We start from the raw sequence: 17,046 nt of genomic DNA, 5'->3' as shown, positions 1-17,046 counted from the left end.
TTTTCATGATCTGTTTCTTATCGTGCGAAGAAGAAGGATCATACATCGTATCGAAGTCGTAAGATTTTCCATAATGTATTCTTTAAATCATCGAATTTTAAACTTTATCACTGAAAGGCACACAATCACTTTGTGTACAAATAAATATAAAATGTTTGCGTTTGTATTATAATTTAAAATATAAAATTATAAATTGACTATTAAATATTATCTTATGTAACGTAAATATTTTTTGTCTATAAAATGTGAACAGCTGCAATTTGCAAAAACTGCAAATGATATTCTGACAAATGATACATACATAAGACTCGTGATATTTATTTTATATCATGAATACACTTTTATAATATGATCTAAATGGTTCTTGATGGTATGGTTAGAACGTTTTTACATTATCGAGTAAGTTTAACACAGATCTTAGCATATATTGGATAAAAATAATTGCATCGATTATTTTTATTGTTTCATTGTTGGTTTTTTTAAATATAGAATAGTTATATATATGACAATAATAAATTAATTATTATAAGCAAACCTTCAATTATCTGCTTACATACGAGATCCTGAAAATACAAGAAAACCAAGTTATTACTTTCAACGACATCACTTGAAAGTTATATCACTTGGAATGGAATTTATGTCTTGTGAAACTTGGCCAACTTGTATCTTCAGTATACTTCTCAGGCGACACGCGTGAATGCGGCGTCGATAGCAATTGATTCGCTCGTACAAAGCGCTTAATTTCGTTTCCGTTTTCGTTATCTGTTGCAGAACTCGAATAACCAGGTTGCGATTCCCGGACAAAATCAGGTAACCAGTGCCGGCGAGACCCAGGGCGGACCCAACACGGTACTTCGAGTCATCGTGGAGCACATGCTTTATCCGATCACCCTCGATATACTTTATCAGGTGAGCACGCAACGCGGACCGCCCGACCGACCTATTTATTATTTCTCCGTTTTATATTGAAAGCGGCCGCGCTGAATGCAGTATCGCGTGTAATGCGACGATGAATTATATACATATTCAGATATGCACGTGTGCGGAAAGAGGGTTGGTGAAAAAGATGGAAATTTTTCACGACTCTCTACATTGTGGAGTACTTTAGGAATTTTTTGGAGAATTTTTTACCGTATCAGATTTGAAAACTGGGGCTTGTCGTGAAAGAGAGAGAGAAAAAAAAAAAGAAATTGTGAAAAAAAATTTCTGCGCGCGTAAACCGTGAGTTCGCGTGTTATAAACGAGGGGAAAGTACGTCTCTAATTTCCCGGGGACGCCCGAAAGGGCTAACGTAATTTAACTTTCGACGGATGCCGAAAAATGTCGCGCAGCACCGTGACAAAGTTGAATTAGTCGAATTTCGCAGACAATCCCGCGGTCGTTAACTCGCTCGCGGATATTTGATCAACGTTTACAAGTCGGGCGTGAATTCCGCTTGATTAATCCGCGCGGTGCCGGAGTTGCGGTCGCGGCGAAAGTTACATCGCATTTTACATATTGAGTGTTTGTCGTCCGCGAGCGCTACTGCGGGCGATTGTTTGCAGTTTTAAAATTGAATATACCGCCGGTCGTTCCGCCGAGATAACTGAATTCTAAATAATTGATTGTTAAAGTTATAGAATAATCTCCTTGCCGCGCCCGCGCGACCATCGGAGTTGCTGGAGTTGCTTGGCGCGATACATTTTATACGACACTCGTAAGACACTAATTGCACTCGCGGCGGAATTGACATTTCGCTTCGTTATCGAATTGCTTCGAAGTTGATAAAGTAAATTGCAGCCATTTTAAATGTTATGCCAAAATAATAAATTTTGTAGAAATTTTTATATGGAAGGAATTTTTTTCTAAAAATCAGTAAATGTACTCACGCGCATACGAAAAAGCATAAAAAAGTAATCGAGTTTTCGATTCACTATAGATTGATAATAAAATTAATGTAGATTTTTATTTTTATATAAAACTTACAATTTTATAATACTTTTTAATCTTAAATTAAATGGAAAATAAACACTAAATATAATTATCGTAATTCACACAATTTGGTCAATATATTTTCGTACGTAATATTCGTGTTTATGAATATAAAACTTGTTTTCCCTTTCGATAAGAAAGCAAAGGGGCAAATATCGCTGGTCATCATTACGGGAGGGTAATTCTTATCCCTTGGGATTCCGGATAATAGGATAACCGGAGTGCTTCCGGTTCGGGTTGAGTGGCTTATGCATTTTTAAGCATGTTCAATAGCGCCGCGAATAATATTCTCCGATAATACGGTATACGTGTACGAAAATGTCTTTCTCACGCGAGTATGTGAAAGCAGGATAAAAAATAGATATAGGAAAGTAGAATGTCTTATTGTTGCGCCCCCGGGAAAGTAATAACATCAACCTTACATGGGTATCGATAAAAAAAATTGATCGAAGAAATTTCTCTTTTCATAAATTTTTATTTTTGAGTTATCTTACACACTAATTATTATATAATGTCGATGATATGTAACGAGAGATTTTTAAATTGATGAAATGAACGCGAAATCGTAACGCAATAGAATAATTAATTTTTTTCCTTCCCAAGAATTGTTTACAAGAATTATCGACAAAAAAAAACATAATTTGCAAACTATAGTTATTCCCATGAAAATATCTATAGGATTTACACTGCACCTCGCGAGTCCATCTCGATACAAAGGCTTTTTGCTTTTTTCTAAATGTCCCGAAGGAATTGCAAATGTGAGTGGCGTGTGAGGAAACTATCTTTAACACTATCGATTTACCTGAGTGCGCGCGGGTATATAGAAGGCGGAGTTTTTATTTTTTCTCCAACATGTCGAATGAGGTCGAAGCGAAGAGAACAGCGACAACGGCAGAGAGAGCCGTGCTAAGCCGATAATGGACCGGGCGGAAAACATTCCCGGATTACGAATCGACGGTTGGTCGGTTATATGTGTTTGGTTGCGTAAGCAGACTTACACGATGGTTCCGACGGTGGAACTGGATTTGTGTCCGCGACTTGTAATCAGCTCGAAAGATTAACTCTTGTCGAAGCCAGCCATCGTGGACTTTGTATTGGTCAGACCAGATTCTTTGATCCACTCCCAGGGATATCGCACGATTTATGCCGTAAACAAAATCCCGTCGTATGGACTGACATTTATCTCGAGATAGCCGAATGAGAACCGTTTCGCGTAAGAAAATGTAAAATGTGAAAAGACATGGAGATCAGAAAAATTTGTACGCATTTAACTCTGCATTCTCGATCTATAATCGAGTCGATCGATATCTGCGATCCAGTAAGAAATGTCAAGCGACGTCGATAAAAAATTTTTAACACAAAATCAATTATATAAAGCGGATGGATTTATAGTCGCACTTCTTGACGTCTTGACGAAATGCCGCGGCGTCTCTTCAAATTTTAACCACGCACCACCGAACAAATTGATCGGAAACATTCGCGTATACGCCATGTGCGCTTTACCGAAGCCTGACGAAAGGTTGACTTGTTCTACTGCGCGTGTAATCCGATACGGTGCTCTCTCCAAGAGAGCTTACAAATGCTTCTTTCTCAAGAGGGATTAAGCACATTGTCTGGAAATCCCGATCTCGTGTTTGCTCTTCGTTACTTAAAGCAACTTCTATAAAATACGATACTAAATAGATTTCGCGACGGTTCTTTTATAAATATTGTATATAAATTACACATAGATGTATTTTATTTCGAGAGAATAGACTCAATTTTTTGCATAGATATTTAAAGAGATCATATACATACATTTTGAGAGATGTGTGTTTCTTATAACTTTATTATTCCTTTCTTTTTCAAATCGGGCACTTTTTTTGATGAAAAATTTCCGTGCGTCTCCCTGGATTTCTCGACTTTGCGGAAACAATAAACGCGGTTCTCCTCGGTTCTCGCGGCCGGAACTTCGATTGTTTCTTCCGGTTGAATTGAATTTTAACTTTGTTCTTTATTTGTTACCGGTTTGTCTGTTGCTCGGCCGCAACCTCTTTGCACGATTAACCAACAGCCTCCGGCGGCGAAGCCAATTTACGTGGCGGCGGTATTTTTTCCACCCTCCTACCGTCTTCATCTCCCCTCCTCCTCGCCCTTTAGAAATCCTCCTCCGATATTTAACTTTACGGTCTCCCGAGCCGAGGCGGCTAAATGCCGCGAAAAGTCCGTCCTCGCGGGGGTAGAAACTTCTCGCGCTATTCCCGTAAGGGATGGAAAGGTTGCGTCCCGAGAGGGTTGTGCGAGAAAGGGGTGCAGGTGTTCAGGCGCGGGGATCGGCGCTCTGAAAACTTTGTAATCCAGCCAATGCTATTAGTTGACGTCCCTGCGTCGGAAAATTCTTAATGATCCATGAGCTCGGCCAGGAAAGATTGTACCGAGTAAAAAAAATTAGAGCTTTCTTTGTGTTTTTTTTTTTTTTTTTTTTTTTTTTTTTTTTTTTTTTTTTTTTTATCGCGAGGACTTGGACATTAGGTTGAATTAAAATACAGCAAGTTTTAATGAATTGCTTTACAAAATATAGGATCAATCACAATTCATTGAAACATAGCGTGATATCTCTTATGACACTTGTATTAGAATATTAGATATTTATATTACTTTTTTACGAAAATCATATTAATAATATACGAGTAACGATAAAAATAATAAATTTTTGCTGGTCAATTGCCGATATAGAAAATTTATATTTTACCAATTTTTGCAAGATCCGTTTTCTATCCGATGAAAGAAAAAAGATTATATATCGATGACTTTAAGTATCGTAAAATATAAATCCGATTATATGGTCGATGGACTCATAAAACGACAGCGCGGATCGTGTCTTTTCTTCGCGATAATTTCTGCTCGGTGTTTTTTTATTACGTTCCACGAGATGCACCGAACGCATCGCGCATTCCCCCCTTGCCCTTCTATTTGCGAAACCCTGCGTCAAAGGACAGGTTCGCGAATATAAAAAATTGCTCGTATCGTCCCGGATCCACGAACATAAATAAAGAGACGGTGAGCATTTAACATTTATGTCTCGATTAAATGACTCGGGAACTTCATCGGTGCATTTAGCGATATAAATTACCTTTACCTAGGTCCCAGTCTATCACCTGAGACGCAGAACTAAGTCTCACCTTATTAAGGCCCGCGTCGATCTAAAACAGCGACATCATCGGCGCTGAACATAGGATGATTTTGCTACGTGCGGTTTCTCGTTTATTTTATTTATTTATTTATGTTTTTCTTAGAATCACCGACAATTTAATAAAGATTATTTAAAAATTGCATCTGTGTATGCTGGTGTGAAATTCTGTGTGTGTTCTTTAATATTAATCTCTCTAGTACTTGCACCCAGAGACAGGAAGAATTTTTCTTTAACATGTAAACATATAAGATATATAAAAATATAAATGCACAAGACATACAGATACACGTAAAGTCAATACATTTTAATGATATTGTACATACTTATTTTGTTGCGAGAATCCTTTCATCTTATATTAATGCATCATTGAAGGGATAAATTTGATATATTTCGAAATCACTTCTTCCTATTATAGTAAAATTGACAAGGCTTTATATAAATTGCTATCGGTATATGAAAACTACTCTGGATCGCGAATTATAAACATGGAAGGATGAATTTTACAAATGGATCGTCCTCTCATCTAAATTTCATATTCAGTGAAATGTTTTCTCTACAATTTTGCGCATGTGTAACATGTAATATTTTTGGAATGAAAATCGATGCTATTCGAGAATTATCAGAATACACTAAATGTTTCGTGGGGGTGTCGAGAATCGAAATGGCAAAAGTGACGAAGGGGACGGTATGGGGATCGTAAATTAATCACTCGACGATGGTAGCCGGCAATTTGGCGGTGTGATCTCGATGGGAGACGACGAAGGAACCCGAAGAACGGTGACTCGAAGAAAACCGGGGAGAGAGCGTGAAAATAGACGACGAAAGAGGGAAGGGAAGAGAGGGATGGAAGTTAGCGCGCACAGAGGAAAACATTAATCACCTGCCTCCTCGTACTGTATGATTAATGGCCGTTGGCAACCATCTAATGTCTCGGTTCGATCGTTCCAGTTGTTCGTTCAAGTACGAACAAGCGAACAGCTCGAGTGTTTTACGCGTGTGCGCCTTGAAATGTACAATTTAAAGCCGTCAATGTTGCATAGATCGAAGCGTTTTTCAACTTTTCAATCGAACGTAAAAAGAGTATACATCTTTTTTATTTTAGCTAATATTAGCGTTGCAGCTTGTGGGAGAAAAGCCCGCGTTCTTTATCGTTTGACAATCAATCTCAAACGGCAAATAGAAAGATTATCTGAAATAAAAGTTCGTATATATAACTTTGGAATATAAATAGATATCGAAATTATTGTACACTCGAGACTATATAAATTTCTATGTAGAGCATTTTTTTTATATCGAACGATAAAAAATATTTTGAAGTAACCGACAAAGTCTCGCGTGATACTTATCTCGAATTTTCTTGATTCCCGTTAACAGGGATTGCAGAAGAAGCGTTGTAGATTAAGAAGTATATACGCAAAATAGATTACGATGACGATTGTTTTCCGATATCAAGTTGTTTTCTTGCCAATGTAAAGATATTAAAAGTTATCCCGCTAATGGTGGACGCGCCTATGATACAGCTTTAAAAGGCTGCTCGTGGCCATGTAGTCAAGTCAGGATGCATTTGTAGCTATTAATAATGCAACCGGCATTAACAGTCCCAGCTTATACAATATATCGCGCCAACCACACGCAAGTAATATGCACTCTAAAACCTTTTTATGGGATTCTCGTGAAATTTTTCTCACCTATAGATTACATATGATTTAATATAAATGTAATTATTAATTGCGAATAATCGCAAGAGTTTTTCGCGAAAACAAAAAATAAGATTCATTACATTTTTTTTTTCCCCCGATTTGTATTCATATTATAGATGAATCTTCAATTGTAATACGTTCTTTTTTTTTTTTTTTTTTTTTTTTTTTTTTTTTTTTTTTTTTTTTTTTTTTTTTCTTTAACGTGCGCACATTATTAATTTTTTTTACTCATTCATAAAGAGATTCAATTCTTTAATATTGATACTATAATAGGGAAAAACCATTTCACATACTCTCCAATAAATATCCTTATCAATGATCGCGGGTCGAGGAAAATTGATCTCGCGCGTAACTATAATTGCGCGCAACTCCCGAACTGCAATCGTATTGCGGCCGCGCGATACGAAACATATCGAAAAGAGAAAAATTCGGACAACTTCCTAGGGAAGAAGTTTCACAGAAATCCCGATCCATTTCCCGCGGTGAACTCGTTTGTTCCGCGCGACGGTCAGGGGGTGGGATAAGTTCGAATCTTTTCCCATCCGCCTCTGTAAAACTCCCGACTCGCCGTCAGACATCGAGCCTTCGTCCCCTCCCCCTCTTCTCACCCTTCAGAGCCATCGTATCTAAATGAATGACGACGGGATCGTCGCGACGCGACGCGGGAATTGCGTTACTGCTATTGCGCGTTATTGCGTTACGGAAACCGCGGAGACAACCGCGCGACCGGGACGGGCTCGATAATCGGGCACGCGAATTAATAACTGTTACATCAATCAATACGCCGGTGGTAATGGGCAGCTTTCGCGGAATGGGATGGAACGGAACGGAATGGAATGGAGTGGATGGGAAAGGGTGGAGTTTGGTCACCTGTAATCCCACGGCATGAGGGAATCCCCGCGGGATCTATGAGCGATGGCCGCCGGCCAAAGGGTCGCGTTCGATTTAATAACGAGCCGTTCCCGGTATCTCTTTCTTTTTCTCCTCCCCGTGATCCTTCCCCTGTCCCCTCTTCCCAAAGGGAGAGATTAAGGAAAATAATATACCAGCTTATATACTGTGCTGTTCTATCTCTCTCATCGCGTGTCGCAAATAGCGGGATTTGTTTCCTGATGAATTTATGCGGTGAGTTCATTCTTTAATAGAGAGAGATTAAGATTCTTGAGTGATTCTTTTATGTTGAAACTATTTAGTTACTATTTTATATATATATACATATATATAATGAAAAATTAATATGTATATATTAATATGTAAAATATACATATATGATATAAAATAATTTAGGATTTTCCAGTTCTTTGCAATTAAACGTTATAAAAATATCACCTAAGAAAATGTCGAATAATGCAAACATTCCTGTAAATGCGAAAAGTATATAAATTTTCTGAGTTATTGGAAGAAATTTGTCACGCTTGAAATACAATATATAAAATGTTTGCGGAAGGAAAGAACGCGAAAGAGAGAGAGAGAAAGATTTCCTGCTGACGAAATATCGAATGAAACTGTTGTGCGGGCAATGCATTTCCGTTCATTTCTTAACTTTGTGATATTGCAGCAGGCCATCAGCTATTCAGTTTTTAATATCGCTTATAAATCCAAGTTTGTATTGACTCTTAAAGAATATATAATTATAACTTGAAACGAATAACTCAGAGATTTCAAAACATATCTTGATAAGATCACAGTAAGGTGTTTAATAATAAAGGGAAATTTTCATTGTTATTTTCTTTTGTATATGTGCGTTTTTATTGAAATTTTGTGCATTTCTCCTGTTGCGCCAGTTTACTTTTCCCGGAACAAGCGTGGAATGTCAGAGACGCAAACGACGAACGCTGCGCGCGGTTCTATCAAATAGTGATGCGAATTGATTCGCATAGTCGACGTGCCTCGGTGAAATGGGGTTAAAGGGGGATCGCGTAGGTGAATTAACGCAAGCACCCTCGAAATAACACGCGTTGGATATCTAGCGCCAAGTAGGATAGATGATCACTCAATCCGGTGCATATCTTACCTCATTAGAGAAATACTCGGCGTAATATGTTTCTCATATAGTATACAGGGTGGAGCATTTATATTGAGACACCTAAATATCTAAAAAATAAAGCAAGATAGAAAGAAATGTTTCGGACAAAAGTTGTTCGTTTCTAAGGGGATCATAAGATGGTGTGCCATTAATTTGACCTTGGGTGGAGGCGCGTCGGAGATTTCGATGTCAATCTTGTTTTTTTAAATGGAAACACCCCAATCTTTTTACGATTTTTTAATCGATTCCTTGCAATATTCTGCATAAAAAGTTATAGGGGTATGATGGCCAAAAGTTTAATAGTTTACGAGATATTTTATACTTTATTTTATTATTTTACTTCGACATAATTTTGCATAAAGTATAAAATATCTTATAAAATTATTTATTTTGCAATAATGTTATCTTAATATTTTAAGCTCAAAAAATGAGAGATACCAATTGATGTAAAGAAAATAAAACAAGATTGACATTGAAATCTTCGAAGCGCCTCCACCCAAGGTCAAACTAATGGCACCATCTTATCGCCCCCTTGGAACCGAACAACTTTTGTCTGAAACATTTCTTTCTATCTTGCTTTATTTTATATATATATATATATATATATATAAATACATTGAAAGTTTTCTTATTGTGTACGAATCGGAAGTGTCGACGATGACTATTTCCAGCCAAAACGAAAATTCTTAAACCGTCGTGCGCACATTTTTCCGCCTTTTTCAGAATGTAACCCCGTTTCGGCGATACGAATAATAGCAGACCAATCATAAACACAATATAGAACGAAGGGAGAGGAGGATAAATAAAATATTAACGTTAATTTTTGCACGCGTACATAGCAAACGCTGACGATAGAGAGTTTGTGTACATCACATGCATGTTGACGCTATAGCGATGCACAAAATGCTTTTTATCTACAATAAACAAAAGTTTTTTAATCAAACTACAATTGGTCGGGTGAATTTTAGCTATATCGATACGTAAAGAGAATAATTAAAAAATTAATAAAACGAAAAATTGTATTCGCACGCAACTGTATAAACAGAGCGCACTCTTAAATTGATTTTATACAGTACTTTTGAAATAGGAAAAATTTCGATTTTTGTAATTCTATTCGATATTCTTCGTTAATAATTTAGCCATTATTGACTAATTATATATCTGATTCGTATAATCGCATATTGAATAACACGTATTTCGAGGCACGTTAATTTCATCGCATCACAATCGCTAATATAGGAAAGGGAGGGGGCAGACTCATTCAATTTCAAGTTTCAATTACATGAACTTTAATGAATCAAATAAAATCAAAACTTGTGTCGGATAATGATAATAATATATACATATATACCGCTAAATCATTTTTAATTTATTAATTGTACATTCCGTTTTCGATGGGGAGTTGACGATTTTTTCTACGAAGCCAAAACGATCGATTGTAATCCTTTGATTTTTAATCTAATACGTAATACAATTATTTTATTTTACGCATTTTTTTTTTTTTTTAATTTAATTTTTTACGGTTTGAAAACACGGTAACGCGCTTTGCTAATCGCGCCTGATCGGGGATAACTTACAGTTGAAAGTAGCTTTGATTAACGCGCCCTGTTCTCGGCGAGTTTCGCGCGAAAAAAATGTTCAGATGAAACAGGATCCTCCAATAACTCACACTCGGTCTGATTACAAAAGTTGTAACAATACTATGTCTTTCGAGTATTCGTTGACGACAAACGCGTCCCGCGCACATACACGTATGTGACGACGTATCGACTGCAGATGCGAAATGCACGTGCGGAATAATTTCCCGCGGGAGGCAAACACGCGCGCGTGCGCGCACACACACACACACACACACACACATATACACATATATACGTGAAATGATTGTGTTTGGTCGAGGCCTTAAAAATGTAACAGCAAAAACGAAGGAGAACGCAACGCTTCGCATAGAAATGCGAATGTTATGGTAGTTTGATTGCGGAGCTTCTCCTGAAACCATCTCGAATTGATTTTGGAAACTACAATATAATTTCACGAAATATTGTTCAGATTTAATGGATGAGCGAAAATTGAAACTAAATTCGTATTTTGCGACGAAGAAATTATTAATAGATTCGAGAATTATTTCAGAAGTAACTTGATCGCGATATAGTTGACTTTCTATCGCATCTAAAATAAAGTATGCTTTTTTTGTTGATTTTTTTTTTTCACGTGCTGGATATTTTTTATTATTTCTAGCATTTATAGATCCGATTTTCTTTCTTTAAAAATGCAGCAAAGAAACTGTTACACCGGCATGCATTTCATCATTCGACTCTCGTTAAAACTTTCGTTGCAAATGATGCGCGCGCAAACAAGCCGATTTGTCCCAGTTTCAATTCGGCGTAGAATTTGTATCGCGATTTTCTTTCGCCAAGGTGCCGGCTTATTTTTGGATTTCCCGATTTTCCTCCATTTATTTACATTTCGGCGAGCGATGTGTATCTCGCTTCTGTTTATCCATTGGGGCGTGAAAGCGGATTGCTTTAATCTATTCGTTACAAAGTTGCAAAGTATTGGAACATCCAATATTATCGATTACTTTCTCGATGCCAATATATGCCGACAATGTATACTTTTGTATCGGGGAAAGAAATATTTCCTTTTTAAAATAAACTTGAATAAATTCAAAATAAAGCTACAGATTGAAAATAACAAACTATTTTCTCGTGCTTCGAATATTTTATAAATTCCAGTCGTATGAAAATTATACAATACTTATTTAATGATATTTATTTTGAAATAACCGACGTAATTTCAGTCGTATGCATATTGTAAAGTAATTATGGCCGCCGGGTATATTTAGCTCCCTAATCTCTCTAATAACAGTAGAAGGGGCAAACGCTAATAGTGGAATAGAGGGAAATACTAGTGCAACAATGAACAGAAGTTTGCGTGTATTCGACAGCAATCACGGAATGCATCAATTGCGCATCGATAATAAACGTTATCGCCTACGGGGTAATTCTCGAATTTCTCCCTAAATTCACAGAGACAATTTGCAGCGCGAGGTGCAGCAAGCGGAAAATTTGTCAGATTTCGAGTAATTAATTAAATATCGGTTTAATTAATTTTATTGTGCAGTATGTTTGTAATGGACGCGTTATATATAAATGCCACGGAAGGCGCAGATTCCCATTGCGTTTATACGGCATTAATCTGTTATCGACGCGTTACGTATTCACATTACGTATAATAAATTATCGCGGAAAAGTCATGACTGAATAAACTTAAGTTTTAACTAACCGAGAATATATTTTGCAGTTGCGTGTAAGTTTATAAAAATTCAAAATTTTATCTCGAGACAAAGACTTTGTATTAAAAGTTTTTTTTTTATCCACGCGAGACTAGATTGCTTGTGGCCAGCTTTCTACAAAAACTTCGTCCGACAAATAAATGGAACCGCGCGTGAATTATTTCATATATCTCTTTCATCGTTCATTCGTGATTCCTCGCGATTATTCGTCGATCCGTTCGTTTATTGGCGCAATCTCGAGTAAATACTCACGGACGCATCGCGACTTCATATCCGTTCGCGATCGAACGTTGTTTTCGGTCGGACGCATGCATCATTCCCGGGCCGGAAGCGCGACTGCCAAAAATTCCAATATCAAAATTGAAATATTTCCCGTTTTATCGGAAAACGGATAAAAACATGTACGGTCCGACGACGATGATGATGATGGTGGTAGTAATGATGATGGTACTGCTACTTTTCGTATTATATACGCGTTGTATAAAGTGCATGGTTACCGCTCACAGGAAAACGCGTGCAATTGCAGTTGCATTGAGAGAGAGAGGAGGAGGAAATGCACATAGGCGAACGAACTATTACGAGCGGTCTTGCGGCTTGTAATGGACGCTGCGGACGTACGGACGTAATGGATGGAACCGTAATCCATATATTCTAAACATTATCATCGTTATCACCTTCTCCATCTTCGCGATTCTCTGCCGTCCGTTGTGGATCCGCGCTCACGAACGATCCATCTACTTTTAATTTACTACGATCTTTAATTTGCCATCTCTCCAAGCGTAACGTTTCGACGATAATAAGAGATCTTCGTATTTAATGTAACGTGATTCAGTATGCAAGATACTTACTACTTGACTTTTATAACATTCGTAATATGTGAATAATATAGAAATTAAATATTTTCTCGTTTATTCGAAAATATTCTTACATTACGCGGAGAATATACTATTTATGAGAATATGTTTTCTTTGGATAATGTTATAATTTTGCGCATTGTACGCAAAAAATTATCTACAAATGAAAAGAATCTCACAGATGCATCGATTTATCTATGTAATTGCTAGTCCGCGAAGTCGGAATCCGAAACGCAATTACCGTAAAAATGTAGTCCCCATTGCAAACAACGTTGCGAGCTACATAAATGTAAACGACAATGAGGATCTATTTGCAGAGATTTTTATCGTTACTGCCGTTTTATTGTACCCTATAATGATTATAATCGTTGTTTGTTTTCGGGAAAATTACATTTTTCTCCGCCAATGTGATCTCGCACATACGAAACGATTTTTAAAGATCTCGCTAAAAAATTTACTTGCTGTTTATTAGAAAAGGTAGATTATTATCAGTTCTAAGGGAAACAAAAGGAAACATTATGAAATGAGTCGATATACAAAGAAACCAAATAAAAATTTTGTCGAATCCTAAATTTTTGTTTGATAATAGTATGATATTATATATAACTGGAAAATTTTATATAATTATTATATTTATTCATTATATTTAACTGTAGAAATTAAAGAAATGAAAAATTATCAGATAATGTTTCATAAAACCTGTTGTAAGAAACATATTAACTTTTCAAACTCGGTAAAGAATGTCTGTCATTATAGTTTGTATATTTAAGGAGAGTAAATGTTTCTGATCTCAATTCAATTATCGGTTAAACAAAATTTCGTTTTATATCCGCCCGATGAGAATGGGCACTAGACATTGCATTATCATCGAAGCTTTATTCCAGTTTTGAAGCTTCGTCATGTCAGTAAAACGGCAAAAACTTCTTTTGTCCCACTTGATGTGCATCACGCGGATGCATGTATACGTCTTTCTCTCTCTGGAGTCCACTAATTACAGAACTGTTGCGTAAAACCCCACGGCGCGTGTTTCTCATTCTTTCGAGCCACTCTCACATTGTCGAGTGCATTTTTTAAACGTAGATTTCTATTTTTTATTACAGTATTTTTTTCTTTTTTTTACTAGGGTTGTCAAGAAATGTGTACGAAAATCGAGAATTAATTCGCGAAAGAATGCATTATGCGAGCGTATTCATTCTCTTCGCGCGTACTACGGCAAGTTTTAAAAATCAGTTTGCGCTCGCATATGGTTTCTTTTTTATATGACTTTTTTCTTTCTTGGAACGAATTAAAATATAAGAACACAGTCTTTTTTTTTTTTTTTTTTTTTTTTTTTCCAAATCACGCGATGTAGGGATTGAGATGAAAGAAGCGTCATTAGATCGAAAACGACGCGAATTCTGCTGTACTTTTGAGCGCAAAAAATTTTTCAAAGGTCGCGGAAATCATGTAGATTTAATATGTTAAGGGATACCAAAGAAGGGACTCACGTTTTTGCCAAGTCAAAGGAATAAGTGGCGGATTCTTTGAAAAGAAGGTAGATTGAAAACGCGATTTGTAAGGAACGCATCAATACACCGGTTTTATATTCCGGTGCGGATATATCGCGACCACTTTTTTTCCCTTTTTTCTCGTAATATGTCCGGCGTATTTTTTCATTTTTAATTTTACGGATTTTTATCGTTGCGTTAGCGACGATATATAAACAAACTCCTCATTCGATACGCCCGACGCCAGCAAGCCGCGTGCAACGTTAAATATTCGGGGACGGGTGGGGTGGGGGGGGGGGCTAAAACGCGTGACAGCGGTTCGCATTAGCGCGTTTTTCCTGTTTCGCATCGGAAATGTTTCATTTCTTCTCGCGGTCACGCTTTTACGAGCTTTTAGCTCGTTGAAAACGGATATACGCTCTTTTTGGGCGATCTCGCGCGTAAAAATAGCTCTGTCGAGCGCTTGAAAAGTCAACGTCATTGTGAGTTAGCTTGACGAGCCGGGCGAATTGATTAATTAATTAAAGCCGTCGAAAATCGAGACAACGATTAAACGTAACGTATTGACGTTTGAATAAGAAACGGGGCGTTTACCCGTGGCGTGGCTGAAAATCGGGGATGAAAGAATTATTATACCCGCGGAGAGCGCGCTCGCCAAAATGTTCTCGCAATTGGCCGCTGCGAACGATGGCAATCGGGTCAAATATTTGCATACGCGGCATTAATGTGATCATCGGCATTGTCGGCCAAACATATATGACAATGACGGCGGTTTGACATGGGGCCGTGCGCGAATTATTAGCCCGCGGCTCGGCCCTCCCATACCGGATACGCCTGTAAATATTGCGTGATACCGGCCTCCTGTTTCGTCAAAGAGGCTTTTGAAAATTCATGCGATTCGCGTGCGCGCGCGTTACACACCCCGGGCTCTTTCGAATATTGCCGGTATTTATAATGGCAGCTGCCCCCGACGTACGACGCGAATCAATTTTTTAGGACACGCCCGGTTAACGTAATTACGTGCCGTTTTTTATCCCGGATATTTAGACGGACCGCTTCTGCGCGAGGATAATTGCCATATTATAATCCATACGCGGCTGAAATAAATCGCTTTGTTGTAATATCCGCGCCAATTATTTTTCGTAATTTCGTCGCTGCGCGAAATGGCATCGGTCCATCGAATTCTGTAATTTTGATCGCTCTTGCTCTAAACGAGCTCGCGTAGCGATTATGACAATTGTAGCTTTAGTTAGACGTTTATTACGTGGTCGTGTCAAAGCATCTGTCGTAATATGTCGACATTGTAGAGTCGGCGTATTTCAATATCATTATAAACGACATCGCGTAATCAAAATTATCGAGATAGATTTATTTATAGCTCTGTTTGCCACACATTTCTTTTCATTGACAATGAGACGGGATAATAATAGATTATAAATTATCTGATAGATCACTTAATAAATAAATTAATAAAATTTTACACATTAAAACTGATCGATTTCTCACCCCAAGGTTTATTTTGTGTGTTGCAGATTTTCACGCGCTTCGGCAAAGTTCTGAAGATCGTCACCTTCACAAAGAACAGTAAGTACAGCATTCAATATTATATACATCGTCGTTGTCCTAGAATCAATGTGCCGAGAGGAAAAGGAGTAAAGTGGGGGGGGGGGAGGAAGGGGGAGCCGTGGCACTTTCGCGAGTTATAGATCTCGCTCTTGCGAGGCAGACACGCCACGGCACTTTAGTACTTCAACGTGCTTGAAGTGCATCCTAGTCTCCCACCGTCTCGTTGCGCGCACTTGGCGCCGTTAGTACTTTCGGAATCGTTCCCCAAACGGTGTTCACGAAATACCCGCAAACAAGATTGTCACTTAAGGCAGTTTAGGGACATTTCGACGCATATGACAGATCTCGATACTTTTACAGTTTAGGAACGTTGCGAAAATTTTTTGCTGTGAAGAAGCATTAAGATACTAACCAGTGAATTCGGTAATTAATATTTTATATATTGAAACATGTTGAAATGCTCCAGAATGATCTTACACTCGTTTCGTGTTTTGATAATTTGATCTTCTTTCATCATTTTAAAGCGAATATCCCTATTGATTTATGAATAATGGATTAATAAATTCTTTTAAAGAGCGATATAATAAATCGGAGATTCATTTTAAATCTCAACGAGCCAATATCCTACAATTTAACGTAACCGTTTCGACTTTTGATCGTGTATTCTTCTAATTAAAATCGTTAACTCGATGGATCGAATAACGTACGCAATTTTTCGTTACACCCGTTATACAAGGTATACAAAGAGAGGCCTCGGCATGCAGCCGACGAGTGCGTTACGAATTCATGCCTACGGTGAACGAACGCGGGAGCATCATCATTCCCTATGCGCGCATACCTATCTGTGTGCGATTGTGCATCGGTGTGCGTGACAAATGCAACGCCCGAGTCGTAACGCCCGGTTGAGCATACGCACGTGCTCGGATCTACTCCCAGAGGTTCAACAGTCGCGAGAATCGCCGACAAATTTCGCCT

The 17,046-nt window shown here is 37.8% G+C and overlaps 1 protein-coding gene across 17 annotated transcripts in view; it reads left to right on the top strand.

Moving 5' to 3' along the window:
* Heph (polypyrimidine tract-binding protein 1 heph) overlaps window positions 1–17,046 on the top strand; it is a 356,236-nt gene that overhangs the window by 313,583 nt on the left and 25,607 nt on the right. For all 17 annotated transcript variants that reach the window (XM_070296915.1, XM_070296914.1, XM_070296909.1 and 14 more), the window contains 2 exons: window positions 772–909; window positions 16,038–16,089. In XM_070296915.1, the coding sequence (XP_070153016.1) occupies window positions 772–909; window positions 16,038–16,089 (190 nt within the window). The remainder of the gene's footprint in view (window positions 1–771; window positions 910–16,037; window positions 16,090–17,046) is intronic.

Source organism: Polyergus mexicanus, unplaced genomic scaffold (assembly GCF_030449975.1).
Source record: "Polyergus mexicanus isolate NDT 795.1 unplaced genomic scaffold, iyPolMexi1.0 SCAF_6, whole genome shotgun sequence".
NCBI classification, from domain to species: Eukaryota; Metazoa; Arthropoda; class Insecta; order Hymenoptera; family Formicidae; genus Polyergus; species Polyergus mexicanus.
This window is presented reverse-complemented; position numbering and strand designations above follow the sequence as displayed.